The sequence below is a fragment of the Ranitomeya imitator genome, chromosome 5 (assembly GCF_032444005.1).
Source record: "Ranitomeya imitator isolate aRanImi1 chromosome 5, aRanImi1.pri, whole genome shotgun sequence".
Classification (NCBI taxonomy): domain Eukaryota; kingdom Metazoa; phylum Chordata; class Amphibia; order Anura; family Dendrobatidae; genus Ranitomeya; species Ranitomeya imitator.
In genome coordinates, this window is record NC_091286.1 from 197238837 (window position 1) to 197255005 (window position 16169).

A 16169-nucleotide genomic window follows, 5' to 3' on the forward strand; every position below is an offset into this window, starting at 1 on the left:
TCCGCCAACGAGGGCCACGTCGGTAGGCCCCACACCTCTGACCCCTCTGTCCCTTCCACTTCCACCGCCCCAAGCACTGGAGCATCATTAGAACAGTTAGCGTTCCCTTTACCCCACCCCTCTGATCCTGCCACCTCTAGACCACCATTAGGTTCGTGGCGGCAGCAACAGAGGGGTCAGGAAAGGAGCTATGCTCCTGAATTCTTACATCTGAATGCATCCTTTCAAGGATCTTTCAAGATTTTGGGAGAACAAGTCACTGCTGGTTTCAACATGGTGCAAGCTCGCATCAGTGAAACCAGCAGGGAAACCAGCAGTCGCTTGGATAGGCTGCATTCAGATGTAAGTCAATCTCCAGCCAACCTTTTTTTTCAATCCATGCTCAGGAGCACGGAAAAGCTTTCTTTTGAGCAGCAGATGCGGGTAATGAATAGCTGCCATGATGCTCTTCTTAAGGCCCTGTCCGAACCCCAAACTACCCCCACACCTCCCCACACAGCCACTACTACATTGCCACCCCAGGCCCCATTTCCACACCACGCCCCATCCCAGGCCCGATTTCCACCCCAGTCCCCCCATTACCACACCCAATCCCAATATCCACCCCAGTCTCAATATCCACCCCAGTCTCAATATCCACCCCAGTCTCAATATCCACACCAGTCTTAATATCCACCCCAGTCTCAATATCCACCCCAGTCTCAGCATCCACCCCAGTTTCAGCATCCACCCCAATCTCAGCATCCACCCCAGTCTCAGCATCCACCCCAGTCTCAGCATCCACCCCAGTCTCAGCATCCACCCCAGTCTCAGCATCCACCCCAGTCTCAGCATCCACCCCAGTCTCAGCATCCACCCCAGTCTCAGCATCCACCCCAGTCTCAGCATCCACCCCAGTCTCAGCATCCACCCCAGTCTCAGCATCCACCCCAGTCTCAGCATCCACCCCAGTCTCAGCATCCACCCCAGTCTCAGCATCCACCCCAGTCTCAGCATCCACCCCAGTCTCAGCATCCACCCCAGTCTCAGCATCCACCCCAGTCTCAGCATCCACCCCAGTCTCAGCATCCACCCCAGTCTCAGCATCCACCCCAGTCTCAGCATCCACCCCAGTCTCAGCATCCACCCCAGTCTCAGCATCCACCCCAGTCTCAGCATCCACCCCAGTCTCAGCATCCACCCCAGTCTCAGCATCCACCCCAGTCTCAGCATCCACCCCAGTCTCAGCATCCACCCCAGTCTCAGCATCCACCCCAGTCTCAGCATCCACCCCAGTCTCAGCATCCACCCCAGTCTCAGCATCCACCCCAGTCTCAGCATCCACCCCAGTCTCAGCATCCACCCCAGTCTCAGCATCCACCCCAGTCTCAGCATCCACCCCAGTCTCAGCATCCACCCCAGTCTCAGCATCCACCCCAGTCTCAGCATCCACCCCAGTCTCCGTATCCACCCCAGTCTCCGTATCCACCCCAGTCTCCGTATCCACCCCAGTCTCCGTATCCACCCCAGTCTCCGTATCCACCCCAGTCTCCGCATCCACCCCAGTCTCCGCATCCACCCCAGTCTCCGCATCCACCCCAGTCTCCGCATCCACCCCAGTCTCCGCATCCACCCCAGTCTCCGCATCCACCCCAGTCTCCGCATCCACCCCAGTCTCCGCATCCACCCCAGTCTCCGCATCCACCCCAGTCTCCGCATCCACCCCAGTCTCCGCATCCACCCCAGTCTCCGCATCCACCCCAGTCTCCGCATCCACCCCAGTCTCGGCATCCACCCCAGTCTCGGCATCCACCCCAGTCTCGGCATCCACCCCAGTCTCGGCATCCACCCCAGTCTCGGCATCCACCCCAGTCTCGGCATCCACCCCAGTCTCGGCATCCACCCCAGTCTCGGCATCCACCCCAGTCGCCGCATCCACCCCAGTCGCCGCATCCACCCCAGTCTCCGTACCCATCCCGTCCCACAAACAAAATGCCTTCCCCACTGTTTTCTTCCTTGCCCAGCTTTTCTTCCCCATTAAGTATACCACCTACCCCAACACCACCCCCTCTGGTCACCTTACTGCTTTCCGCCCCCCTTCCACTGCACCCCAAACCAGCACGCTTTCCCCACCTATCGACGTAGTCCAACCTTCCAGCCCCTCCGCTACTATCTCCACCCCCCACTTTCAAGACCTGTAAATTTTTTTTTTTTTTTTTTGGTTATAAAAAATATATAATATATATATATATATATATATATATATATATATATATATATATATATATATATATATATATATATATATATATATACTTTTATGAAACAAAGTTTTATATTAAAAAAGTTTTTCTTAAAAAGAGAAAATGTGTTCACTAAAAAAAAAATTAATAAACTGTTTTTTGATTTAAACTCTACTGTGTTTGTGCATTCATTTAGGTAAGCTGGTATGGTAACTAATCAAAGGTGAAACAACACCACACGTTAAACGGTATAACATATTAGTTTTATTACCAAGAAAACCACACTTTTTGAAACTGATTTTTTTTTGGGGGGGTCAACACAATTTGTACAGAAACAAATCCATGAAACATTACAAAAAGATGTCACACAATTTGGTCTTGCCATGGAACCTGACCAACAGGTGACACAAAATTCTCCGCAAACTGGTCCCTCATTCTTGTAACAGAACCAGCGGAGCGAACGGAGCTGCTGCGGTAATCCCACAAGGTTATCTCCAATTCTTCATCATCAACCGAAACTGGCTCCTTTGAAAGTACAAAGTTATGGAGCACCACACAGGCCTTCACCACCACGTCAATGGTTTGGGTGTGCAGTTTGATGGCAGTGAGCAGAACTCTCCACTTTGCAGTTAATAATCTAAATGCACACTCGACCACGCGTCTGGCTCGAGTAAGGCGGTAATTAAAATACCCTTTGTGTTCTTAAGTCTCTGCTAGCATATGGTTTAAGGAGGTGTGGCGATAACTGGAAAGCCTCATCACCAACACATAGGTATGGCATGGGTGGTTCAGTTATTCCCGGGAGTAGTTTGGCTGGCGGGAAATCGTATGAATCTCCATACAAGCAACGGCCCATTGGAGAGTTTTTGAACACTTGGGAGTCGTTGGACCGGCCATAGGCTCCTATGTCGACAGCCAGGAATCTGCAGTTGGCATCTGCTATTACCATTAGTACGATAGAGAAGTACTTCTTATAATTGTAGTACTCCGATCCAGATCCTGCCGATTTTGCAATCCGTATGTTTCCCATCGACGGCACCAACACAATTTGGGAAATGGCAAATTTGTGCAAACAGGTCTGCGCTTGTCAGCCAGATGTTCATTGTTGGTTGGGGGATATACTCCTGCTGCAAAGTGTCCCAGATCGCCCGACAGGTCTCTTTCACTATTCCGGAAATAGTAGAAATCCCAAGCCTGAATTGATAATGGAGTGACGTCAAGGATTCACCCGTAGCAAGGAAGCTGTGAAAAAAAATAAACATGTTATTGCACAGACCAACACTTTTTTTTTTATTATGGTAGTTTCAGTAAATGGCACTGTGGAAAGTTTTGTTCTGACAGGACGCACAATAAAAACTGCATGGAATAGAAAACATTTGTATGGCCAGAAACAATAAAATTACATGCTGCAGAAAATGCAATGCAATGTTTCAGCGCAGTATTTTCTGTAGCAGGTAACATGACATTAAATCTGAGCAATAAAATAAAAAAAAGGCAGTGTAATGGCCAGAAACAATAAAAAAAAATTACATGCTGCAGAAAATGCAGCGCATTGTTTCAGCGCAGTATTTTCTGCAGCATGTTACATGACATTAAATCTGAGCAATGAAATTAAAAAAAGAGGCTTACCGCAGTGTCACGATCAGCCGCTGTGCCGGTGTGATGGCAAGCCTCATCCGTGTGTCCTGCTTCTGGATGACATCCCCAAGTATTTCCAGCAAATAGTCGAAATGATCCTGCCTCATCCGAACATAATTGTAGAATTTGTCTGGGTTCTGCCGCAACTCCAGATAGAGGGTTGACTGATCGCCCCGGGTCATCCGCAGTTCATTACTAGGATGTATCCATAGTCTTCTCTGTCGACGTTGCTGCAGAAGAATCCTCCGTCTCGCTTGTTCCTCCTTCTCCCGCACTATAATATCCAGGCGATTTGTCTCGAAAATAACATCAGTTACCACACTCGCAATCCTCCCAAGTACCCCTTCCATCTCTCCAACTTTCTCTAAACCCTTTCAAAGATGGGCTGTAAATACAGTCAGTATATAGTTTTCCCTAATTTCCAGTAGCCAATCACATTTGGGAGACTCCCATTTTAAAAACGGATCCATCATGAAAACGGATGCAACGGATGGTAAAAATGGATGCAATGCATACACAATTTCGACGGAACCGTTTAGCGGATTCGCGACGGATCCGTCGAAATTGTGTATGCGTTGCATCCATTTTTCACTATTTTTGACGCATCCGTTTTTTGCACAAAACAACGCTTTTCGACGTCTGCAGAAAAACGCCAGTGTGAAAGTAGCCGAAGAAAAGGATGCCAGAATTTTTAATGTGGGGAATGCAATGATGGTTTCTTATCTTGTTGCTTGAGAAAAAGAAATCAAAAATTAGAAGGGTAACTAGCCAGAAACCCAATCAAGCAATATATAAGATAATAGGATAGACAAGAAGCAGAAATGTTGTGCAGCTGTGTAAGATGCACAGTTGTGACCAAATATTTTGAGACAGACACAAAAGGTTTTTTTTTACAAAATTGGTGCTTCAGTGGGTTTTTTTTTACTCTTTTAGTCAAATGTTTACTGAAGTACAGTTATAAGCATTTGATAATTTATTAACCTTTTATTGCCAAATACATCATTTTTATATGAATACTCAATATTTGCAATATCCTGACTGATGAGATGACAACCCATTCTTGTCTTATCAGCCCTTGTTGTTTATCACAATTTTTGTGTTTTTGTTTGTCCTCCTGCTTTTTGAGAATTGATTACAGGTACTAAATGGAACTGAGACCTATGGAGTTTTTTGGCCATGGAATGTTAACCCCTATCCCGTCGAGGTGCCCTGGGCTTATCTGACCCTGGACGGGATAGTACGTCATAGCCGATCGGCCGCGCTCACGGGGGGAGCGCGGCCGATCACGGCCGGGTGTCAGCTGCTTATCGCAGCTGACATCCGGCACTATGTGCCAGGAGCGGTCACGGACCGCCCCCGGCACATTAACCCCTGGCACACCGCGATCAAAGATGATCGCGATGTGCCCGCGGTGCAGGGAAGCACCGCGCAGGGAGGGGGCTCCCTGCGGGCTTCCCTGAGACCCCCGGAGCAACGCGATGTGATCGCGTTGCTGCGAGGGTCTCACCTCCCTCCCTGCTTCCTCCAGCCCCGGATCCAAGATGGCCACGGATCCGGGTCCTGCAGGGAGGGAGGTGGCTTCACAGAGCCTGCTCAGAGCAGGCACTGTGAAGGCTGCAGCGCTGCATGTCAGATCAGTGATCTGACAGAGTGCTGTGCAAACTGTCAGATCACTGATCTGTGATGTCCCCCCCTGGGACAAAGTAAAAAAGTAAAAAAAAATTTTTCCAAATGTGTAAAAAAAAAATAAAAAAAAATATTCCAAAATAATGAAAAAAAAAAATATATATTATTCCCATAAATACATTTCTTCATCTAAATAAAAAAAAAACCAATGAAAGTACACATATTTAGTATCGCCGCGTCCGTAACGACCCGACCTATAAAACTGTCCCACTAGTTAACCTCTTCAGTAAACACCGTAAGAAAAAAAAAAAAAAAACGAGGCAAAAAACAACGCTTTATTATCATACCGCCGAACAAAAAGTGGAATAGCACGCGATCAAAAGGACAGATATAAATAACCATGGTACCGCTGAAAGCGTCATATTGTCCCGCAAAAAACGAGCCGCCATACAGCATCATCAGCAAAAAAATAAAAAAGTTATAGTCCTGAGAATAAAGCGATGCAAAAATAATTATTTTTTCTGTAAAATAGTTTTTATCGTATAAAAGCGCCAAACCATAAAAAAATGATATAAATGAGGTATCGCTGTAATCGTACTGACCCGAAGAATAAAACTGATTTATCAATTTTACCAAACGCGGAACGGTATAAACGCCTCCCCCAATAGAAATTCATGAATAGCTGGCTTTTGGTCATTCTTCCTCACAAAAATCGGAATAAAAAGCGATCAAAAAATGTCACGTGCCCGAAAATGTTTTCAATAAAAACGTCAACTCGTCCCACAAAAAACAAGACCTCACATGACTCTGTGGACCAAAATATGGAAAAATTATAGCTCTCAAAATGTGGTATTGCAAAAAATATTTTTTGCAATAAAAAGGGTCTTTCAGTGTGTGACGGCTGCCAATCATAAAAATCCGCTAAAAAACTCGCTATAAAAGTAAATCAAACCCCCCTTCATCACCCCCTTAGTTAGGGAAAAATAAAAAAAAATGTATTTATTTCCATTTTCCCATTAGGGCTAGGGTTAGGGCTAGGGCTAGGGTTAGGGTTAGGGCTAGGGTTAGGGTTAGGGTTAGGGCTAGGGTTAGGGCTAGGGTTAGGGCTAGGGTTAGGGTTGGGGCTACAGTTAGGGTTGGGGCTAAAGTTAGGGTTAGGGTTTAGATTACATTTACAGTTGGGAATAGGGTTGGGATTAGGGTTAGGGGTGTGTCAGGGTTAGAGGTGTGGTTAGGGTTACCGTTGGAATTAGGGTTAGGGGTGTGTTTAGATTAGGGTTTCAGTTATAATTGGGGGGTTTCCACTGTTTCGGCACATCAGGGTCTCTCCAAACACGACATGGCGTCCGATCTCAATTCCAGCCAATTCTGCGTTGAAAAAGTAAAACAGTGCTCCTTCCGTTCCGAGCTCTCCTGTGTGCCCAAACAGGGGTTTACCCCTCACATATGGGGTATCAGCGTACTCAGGACAAATTGGACAACAACTTTTGTGGACCAATTTCTCCTGTTACCCTTGGGAAAATACAAAACTGGGGGCTAAAAAATAATTTTTGTGGGAAAACAAAAAGATTTTTTATTTTCACGGCTCTGCGTTATAAACTGTAGTGAAACACTTGGGGGTTCAAAGTTCTCACAACACATCTAGATAAGTTCATTGAGGGGTCTAGTTTCCAATATGGGGTCACTTGTGGGGGGTTTCTACTGTTTAGGTACATTAGGGGCTCTGCAAACGCAATGTGACGCCTGCAGACCAATCCATCTAAGTCTGCATTCCAAATGATGCTCCTTCCCTTCCGAGCTCTCCCATGCGCCCAAACAGTGGTTTACTGCCACATATGGGGTATCAGCGTACTCAGGACAAATTGGACAACAACTTTTGAGGTCCAATTTCTTCTCTTACCCTTGGAAAAATAAAAAATTGGGGGCAAAAATACAATTTTTGTGAAAAAATATGATTTTTTATTTTTACGGTTCTGCATTATAAACTTCTGTGAACCACTTGGTGGGTCAAAGTGCTCACCACACATCCAGATAAGTTCCTTAGGGGGTCTACTTTCCAAAATGGTGTCACTTGTGGGGGGTTTCAATGTTTAGGCACATTAGTGGCTCTCCAAACGCAACATGGTGTCCCATCTCAATTCCTGTCAATTTTGCATTGAAAAGTCAAACGGCGCTCCTTCCCTTCCGAGCTCTCCCATGCGCCCAAACAGTGGTTTACTGCCACATATGGGGTATCAGCGTACTCAGGACAAATTGGACAACAACTTTTGGGGTCCATTTTCTCCTGTTACCCTTGGTAAAATAAAACAAATTGGAGCTGAAGTAATTTTTTTGTGTAAAAAAGTTAAATGTTCATTTTTATTTAAACATTCCAAAAATTCCTATTAAACACCTGAAGGGTTAATAAACTTCTTGAATGTGGTTTTGAGCACCTTGAGGGGTGCAGTTTTTAGAATGGTGTCACACTTGGGCATTTTCTATCATATAGACCCCTCAAAATGACTTCAAATGAGACGTGGTCCCTAAAAAAAAATGGTGTTGTAAAAATGAGAAATTGCTGGTCAACTTTTAACCCTTATAACTCCCTAACAAAAAAAAATTTGGTTCCAAAATTATGCTGATGTAATGGAGACATGTGGGAAATGTTACTTATTAAGTATTTTGTGTGACATATCTCTGTGATTTAATTGCATAAAAATTCAGAGTTTGAAAATTGCGAAATTTTCAAAATTTTCGCCAAATTTCCGTTTTTTTTCACAAATAAACGCAGGTACTATCAAAGAAATTTTACCACTATCATGAAGTACAATATGTCACGAGAAAACAATGTCAGAATCACCAGGATCCGTTGAAGCGTTTCGGAGTTATAACCTCATAAAGGGACAGTGGTCAGAATTGTAAAAATTGGCCTGGTCATTGACGTGCAAACCACCCTTGGGGGTAAAGGAGTTAATCTTTTGTTCACTGAGCCACTTGGTTATCACTTTTGCCTGGGAGCAATTCCATCTGGCCGGAGATGGTTGTCGGTGCTGACACAGGGAACAGCTGATCGACAGGGATGCTGGGAGTCTGATAGGCCATCAATGATGAAGTAGTAGACAACCTCTTTAATGGTGATTTTAAAAATAAATAATAACTAGTGATGAGCAAGTGTACTCATTGCTCGGGTGGTCTCCGAATATTTGTAACTGCTCAGAGATAAAGTTTTCATCGCCTCAGCAGCATGGTTTACAGCTACTAGGCAGCTTGATGACATAGGGGATTCCCTAGCAACCAGGCAACCACCCCATGTACTCAGGCTGGGTAGTAGCTGTAAATCATTCAACTACTGCAATGAAAACTAAATCTCCGAACACTAACAAATATTCGGAGAGAAACCCGAGCAACGAGTATACTCGCTCATCACTAATAATAACGTTTCTGCACATGGCCATAAAGCTGCCTAGACTGAGAACTGTCAATCAGTACCATCATGAACCTGTGGTCAATCTTCAAAATGGGTGTTCACACAACAACACAGAAATTTTGATAATCTCCAAGCCTTGATAAGACAAGATGAGTGTGTATTGCCATCAGTCAGGATCAGGCCCTGAAGCTGATATCCAGCATACCAGGGTAAATACACAAGTCTTGATAAATAAGGGTCAGCACTGTAAATATTGAGGGTTTGCATACACTTGATGTATTTGTCAATAAAAGTATAAACATTTTTTACTTAATTACTTAAGTAATTATAGAATAATTATGTAATTAGTAATAATTATTAATAATTAGTAATGATAGAATCATCTAATAAAAAAATCGAAAAATACTGAAGATACAAACTTTGTTAAAACCAAAATTTGTGCCATTCTCAAAACTTTTGTCCATGACTGTAAAATATAGTAACCCCTTTATTTTGCTACATATTACTGTTTAAAATCCAAAATCAGCATGTCTTGGAGAGATATTTCACCCGTTACTAAAAAAAATTATGATAAAAACGAGAATGTTGTTTGCTCATTGAAACCCAGTGGGTTCGATAGTTTGCAGCCAAAGAATCTAGTGCAACATTAAATGGAATAGGCTACTGTCAGTTTTGCATTCATATATTTGGGGAGGGACGCATGTGTTCTGTACCTCAAAAGACTTGTGAACTCACCCATTGGGTGTTTTCAAATATGATTAAAGATTGGGGAGTCCTCATCTTCCCTTTTATCAGATGGTTTCATCCTTTTTCATTGATCCTAAATGTCCAATAATCAAAACATGCGTATCAGGTGTTCTTAACTTCATATCATAAATGGTCAAATAGCTTACGTTCTCTGACCTGAACTGCTTCTCCCTCACTAAAATGTAAAAGGGAGTACTGGTAATAATTCTTGGATGTTTGTAGGGAGAGTGATTGGGGGATTATTTCACCCTAAGCAAAAGATAACACTACTCTCCAGCCACATTAGCCAACGGATTTTTAATAACTTCATATCAAATTAGAGAGTAAAGTTGGTGAGATTTGTTCCAAGTTGGTGATGTCTTGTGATGTTTACTCTATGAATGATAGTGTTGGGATTATTGGTGATCCGTCAACTTTTTCAATTTAAATGTTCATTTATACATTCCAGCCGATTGAATGTACTCATTGCTCTTTAATTGTGCTGATAAAATAGGCTAATCGCAACAGCTATGGTTTTTTTCCCCAGTCATGACCTGTCAATAATGAGTGTAAGTACAATGGAATTTTAACACCCAATGTATTACAAGCAGATTTTGAAATGCCATAAGCAGACATGTAATGTATTTTCTTCTCTGGGACAAAGTGCTGTGGCTTTTTTAAATCCTTTAATAAGTATGATAGGAAGAACATTGAGTTTTCTTATTTAATAAATTAATTTAAAATTTTTCAGATATATCTCAATAATTATTATTCATTTTTTTAAGAATATGGGGCACCTGATGATGCAGAAATTCAGCAGCCTCAGCCTTTTGCTTTGAAGAATCAACTGCTCAGTAAGTTTATATAGATATTTTGCTAAAAATGTTGTGAAATCAGCTCATCTTAGTCTTCAGTGCTGGCTTCTTTCTGACCCACTTCTTAAATGGGCACAAAGGAATAAGGTTTTTCATCATACTAAGGAATGTTTGCAGCCACCATTTACCCCTTAGGCAGGCAGTCTCACGTGGCCCCCTTACCAACATTTCTGCTTGACCCACTTGAGCCTTCTTCAGTCCTAGCACTCCATGCTGCATCTCACAAGCCTCATTCTTTATTGGGAGGTGTTCCTCTGAGAAGGGGTCAGCATTCCTCAGGCAGTATGTCATGACTCTTCCGTTGTCCCTGCATCCTCTCGCGGCCTAGAGTGAGTGGCAGAGACTGAGGCTCCCAAACACACTGAATGAGAACCTTGCAAGTACCACTTAGGTGAGGTAACTACTCCATAAATCAATGACCCTTTATCGAGCCTTGCAACATGACCAGGGATTAATGCCAAACCATAAGCTTATCTATAGACAGCCTATGTCAAAGTCCCTAAGCAGTATTAAGCAGAGTCTGAATGGCCGTGCACAACAATCTTGTGGCAACCTGGTGAAAGTACTAGTTTTCCTTAAAGATCAGCCAACAATACATTCTAAAAAGCCTTGCTCAATTGGAGGAAAGTGTAAAAAGAAAAAAAAGGTACTTGTAGGATATCTACTGCTCCTAGTTGGTTCTTGTCCTGCAAGAAGGCTAATTTGCATACTTTTCTCTAATGGAGCATTGCATGTAAGAGGCCGCACCCAGTTGGTATGGAGAGCCAGTACTTTTTCCACATAATGCCATTTCAGCATACATGGTACATCATTTGTTAGTACAGACTAAGTGAGTATGATAGGAGATAATTGTTTTTTTAAAGGCATTTTCCCATGACCAAAGTACTGGTCATAATAATCTTATAAATGTGCCCCTGCTGTGTACTGTGTACTTTCTGGGAACATGGTCTGATCATAAGACAGCTCCTGGACAGGGGAGGAAGGAAAAGAGAGTATACAGACCATGTCCCTGCATGTTGATACACAGCTATTACACAGCACACATCAGGGGCACAATTATAAGATTATCTCAGCCCAGGAACATTTTTATTTAACACATCCAATTGTGGAAATTATTATTATTTCAAGATCTATTACCGTATTTTTCGGACTATAAGACGCACCGGACTATAAGGCGCACCCAGGTTTTAGAGGTGGAAAATAGGGAAAAAAAATATTTGAAGCTAAAAAATGTGGTAAAATATTTAATAACATAAATGACATACTATTATATGTGGTGTTATTATATATAATAGTATGTTATTATGTTGGAAGCTGCGGGACAAGTGTGGTGTCTGTACAGTACTATATGAAGATGCTGGAGGGTGAGTATAAGAATGGGGGCACAGGGCTTATATTTAAAGCACCACTCCAGCACTGCAAAATAACACTGGAGTGCTGCTTTAAAATCCCATTTGAGAACTATAACTCCCAGCATGTCCTGCAGATCCTATGACATGCTGGGAGTTATAGTTCACCAAAGGAGTGGCAGAGTGCTTTATTGTGTTTTGTAAAGACTAACCTCTTAAATGTGGCAGCCAGCCACACTATGGTGAGGTTAAAGCTGGAGCATCCCATTACTGTGCACAGAGCAGTCCCTCTTTCATTTTCATAGCACAGGTTATGAGGAAGCTGCAGTGGAGACTGGAGAGCCTGAAGGACCTGTGATGATGTCAAGAAGAGGGAGGGCTCTGAGCTGCCATGTGATGCTCCAGCCCGCCCACTCCTGACATCATCACAGGTCCTCCTGCACAGAACTCAGCGTCCAGCCCAGGCATGGCAGGCAGGTATGCAGCCATCTCCTCTCTCCCTTGGCCCCTGCTGCTGCCTCCTCTCCCCCAGACACACAGACCTGCCCAGCTGCTGCAGGAATCAGCGCTGGAGAAGCCATGTGTGTCCCTGCTTAAGCATTTGCTGCTCCCGGCTCACTGCTCAGCTGATAGGTGGGCGGGGAGCCGCTAATGAATATTCACTGCACTTAATCGTCGGGAGCACATGGTTTCTCCAGCACTGATTCTGGGCAGCAGGGACATCCTGAAGTGGGATAACAGTGCGATCCCACTCACTGCTGCCTCCCTCCCCACATGCTACATCCGTACCATAAGACGCAACCACAGTTTCCTCCCAAATTTGGAGGAAAAAAGTGCGTCTTATGGTCAGAAAAATACGGTATTTTAAATGTATTATGTCCATGGGACAACCCCTTTTAAACTTTGTTTAGAGAAAATAATGTTCAATTTGTGTGTAAATACTGACCAGATCTGATGAATCCCAATTCTTTCTTTATAACATTTATATAAAAATAGTCATGACTTTAGAACATCGAGTGTAGGAAAGTAATAGGAATAATCTAAATTTGACAGTGTTGTCCACTGAATATAATGAATATTAACTTGCACTATGTTTTATTAGGTAAAATATAAAGTATTATGAATTTATCTTTTCTTCTATTTTAGTCAGTTTAACTTTGTTCTCTTCTATTTATAGCTCTAACTATTTTGTGCCCTGACAAACCAGATCAAAACCCTATAAAAAAGAAATTACCAGGTAAATACTGAATGTGTTGTGCATGCTTCAGTAATGCTTTTTTCCTTTCACTTTTTTTTGTTTTGGTCACAGATGCTGCCTGCAGCAGCCATTATCTTAATCTGGTTTTAAAGGGAAGCTGTATCCTCCAGAAACACTATATCATGGTAATCTACAGGAAAATTACTTGGAATCATGTCTGGGTGGTTTATTGGAATAATATAGAAAATATAAGTTATCTTCTTCCCTGCAGTGACTCACTTCCAGTCATCTGGGCGGTCACGGGAGCCATTATTCACTACTCACTATACTCTGTCATAACTCCTCAGCACATTGATTGACAGTCAGCTCTGACATCCTGCTCTGCAGTGTATGTGTGCAAAGTGCAAGGGAGTGATTACAGCTGCCGGTCACAGTAGAGTGAGCTGTGACTGCTCCCCCACTTAATTTTCTCCCTGTAGCCGCTCCTCCAGTAAAAGCAGGGAGACATGATTTAAACTCTATAAACCTATAGCTACCCACTATATCTGCATATAAATAACATTTGTGGAGGTTATTGATTTGTTTTACATGATTATTGTGGCGAGTCATCAGTTGGCTCTGTTGACCAAACGCTTGTCCTTCATTGCACATGAATGTTTGATACAACATAGAATGCTAGTGTTTTTAATGTACAAAGCAAGATTAAGGTGCATTTAGACTAGACAATTATTGGGAACAAGCATTTCTAGGACAACTCGTTTTCCAATGATCGGCCTGTCTAATCAGGCTGCTAATCATCCTACTAACAAGTAAAATGATTGATCGTCTTGAGAAATTATTTTTAAGCATGCTTAAAAATCATTGTTCTTGGAAACGCATTTTCATGTGAAAATAGGATATTTACTGACGAGCTCAGTGGCATTCCATGTGTACAGAATGATGTTCTTAAAATGCGCCCTGTTCACCCTGTCTAAACTGGCCACTGAACAATTGCCATTCTGCTTGCATGTAACCAATGGGTGTAAAATATTTTTTGGGCCGAGGGCCACACTGTCATACTGAACCAATCCCAAGGGCTGCAAAAAATTAAAGGGATGCTTGCATGAATACATAACCAGAACCACTGCCATTAAATTAACACATCACCAGAACCAAGAGTTGAGTGTTTGAGGAGGATTTGGAAAGGTTTTTTTTCAGTTATTGTTGCAAAAAATAATGTGAATACACCCTAACTTACACTGAGTTTTTGGAGCATATATTCTCCAAATCCTCATAATCTCAAAACCTGAACATGCTTTATGGATTTTTAGTTTTAACATACTATAACATCATCTGACCAGTTACAGATTGCTACATGTGTAGAAGATGTTTTTTCATGAATTCTTCGTCAGATTCACCATTAGTACATGAATGCAGCACTAGAACCACTGTCGGTACATGAATATGTCACCAGAACCACCATCATTACATGAATGCAACATCAGAACCAATGTCAGTTTATCAATCCATCACCAGACCTACTTGTCCGTACATGAATACAGCATCAGAACCATCATCAGTACATGTTTGCAGCACCAAGCTTAGGACGGTGATCGATTAAAATGTCAGGTCAGCCCCATATATACTTTAATAGCATTAACTTGCAATTCCCAGTATGTCCTTAACAATGGTAAGGAAATTCTTTAAGATGTTACTAACAGCCATCATAAGGGTACTGTCACACTCAGCAACTTTCCAACGATCACGACCAGCGATACGACCTGGCTGTGATCATTGGAAAGTCCTTGTGTGGTCGCTGGAGAGCTGTCACACAGACAGCTCTCCAGCGACCAACGATGCCAAAGTCCCCGGGTAACCAGGGTAAACATCGGGTTACTAAGCGCAGGGCCGGGCTTAGTAACCCGATGTTTACCCTGGTTACCATTGTAAATGTAAAAAAAAAAAAACACTACATACTTACATTCCGGTGTCTGTCACGTCCCTCGCCATCAGCTTCCCACACTGACTGTGGGCGCCGGCCGGCCGTAAAGCAGAGCACAGCGGTGACGTCACCGCTGTGCTTTACGGCCGGCGCTCACAGTCAGTGCGGGAAGCTGACGGCGGGGGACATGACAGACACCGGAATGTAAGTATGTAGTGTTTTTTTTTTTTTTTTTACATTTACAATGGTAACCAGGGTAAATATTGGGTTACTAAGCGCGGCCCTGCGCTTAGTAGCTTGATATTTACCCTGGTTACCAGTGAACACATCGCTGGATCGGCGTCACACACGCCGATCCAGCGATGTCAGCGGGTGATCCAGCGACGAAATAAAGTTCTGGACTTTCAGCGACGACCAGCGATGTCACAGCAGGATCCTGATCGCTGCTGCGTGTCAAACACAACGATATCGCTATTCAGGACGCTGCAACGTCACGGATCGCTATCGTTATCGTTGTAATGTTGTTCAGTGTGAAGGTACCATTAGACTGTGGATCATACAGGACCGGTGAGACAAAACCTGTATCACAAATAAACTTTTACATCAAAGCACCTTACAGATGACATCTTGTCTGATTGAAGTTGACCCCATACCTTTTTACTTCATGTAGGATAGATGCCATGATGACTGGACATCCACAACTTGTCTCTGTAGATTTCCATCTTCTTCGTTCTTCTGCAGCTCATCCCAACATGATGTCCTTACGAATAACAGTATCATTATAATTCTCCTGAATAAAAATCTGTCTTACTCTGTGCTCATGAGTAAATAATTGTATCCCACCCACACTGCCCTTTTCCATAATATGTCTCCAACACTGCCCCTCTCCCCCCTCGCCATAATATGTCACACACTCCATTTTTCACCCCAACTTCCCCATAATGTTTCCAAAAATAGCAATCCATTCAATGGATTTTCGGCTCCTAAGTGCAATGTTTACCATTTCCTTCTATGCCTGCTGCTTTCTCACCGCCTATGTGATGAGTTCAGCAGTGTGATGACTACATCATGCCATTGCACGTCAGAGTGGAAGCTAATAAGTGTTGCTCTGCTCTTGTCCCGACTATAAAATGTTCAAGTATATTCATGTCTGAAAGATACAAATACATTTGTATACATGAGTAAGAAAGCTGATAGCTGATGTCTCC

At 43.2% G+C, this 16169-nt stretch overlaps 1 protein-coding gene across 6 annotated transcripts in view; it reads left to right on the forward strand.

The window, feature by feature from the left end:
- TBCE (tubulin folding cofactor E) overlaps positions 1–16169 on the forward strand; it is a 359490-nt gene that overhangs the window by 324345 nt on the left and 18976 nt on the right. For 5 of the 6 annotated variants that reach the window (XR_011321965.1, XR_011321966.1, XM_069769489.1 and 2 more), the window contains 2 exons: positions 10404–10472; positions 13020–13079. Coding sequence is in view for 3 of the 6 variants with exons in the window: in XM_069769489.1 (XP_069625590.1) it covers positions 10404–10472; positions 13020–13079 (129 nt within the window). In the remaining 3 variants the exon portion in view is untranslated. Of the gene's footprint in view, positions 1–10403; positions 10473–13019; positions 13080–16169 lie in introns of those variants that run through there. The other variant, XR_011321967.1, reaches the window with a different exon arrangement.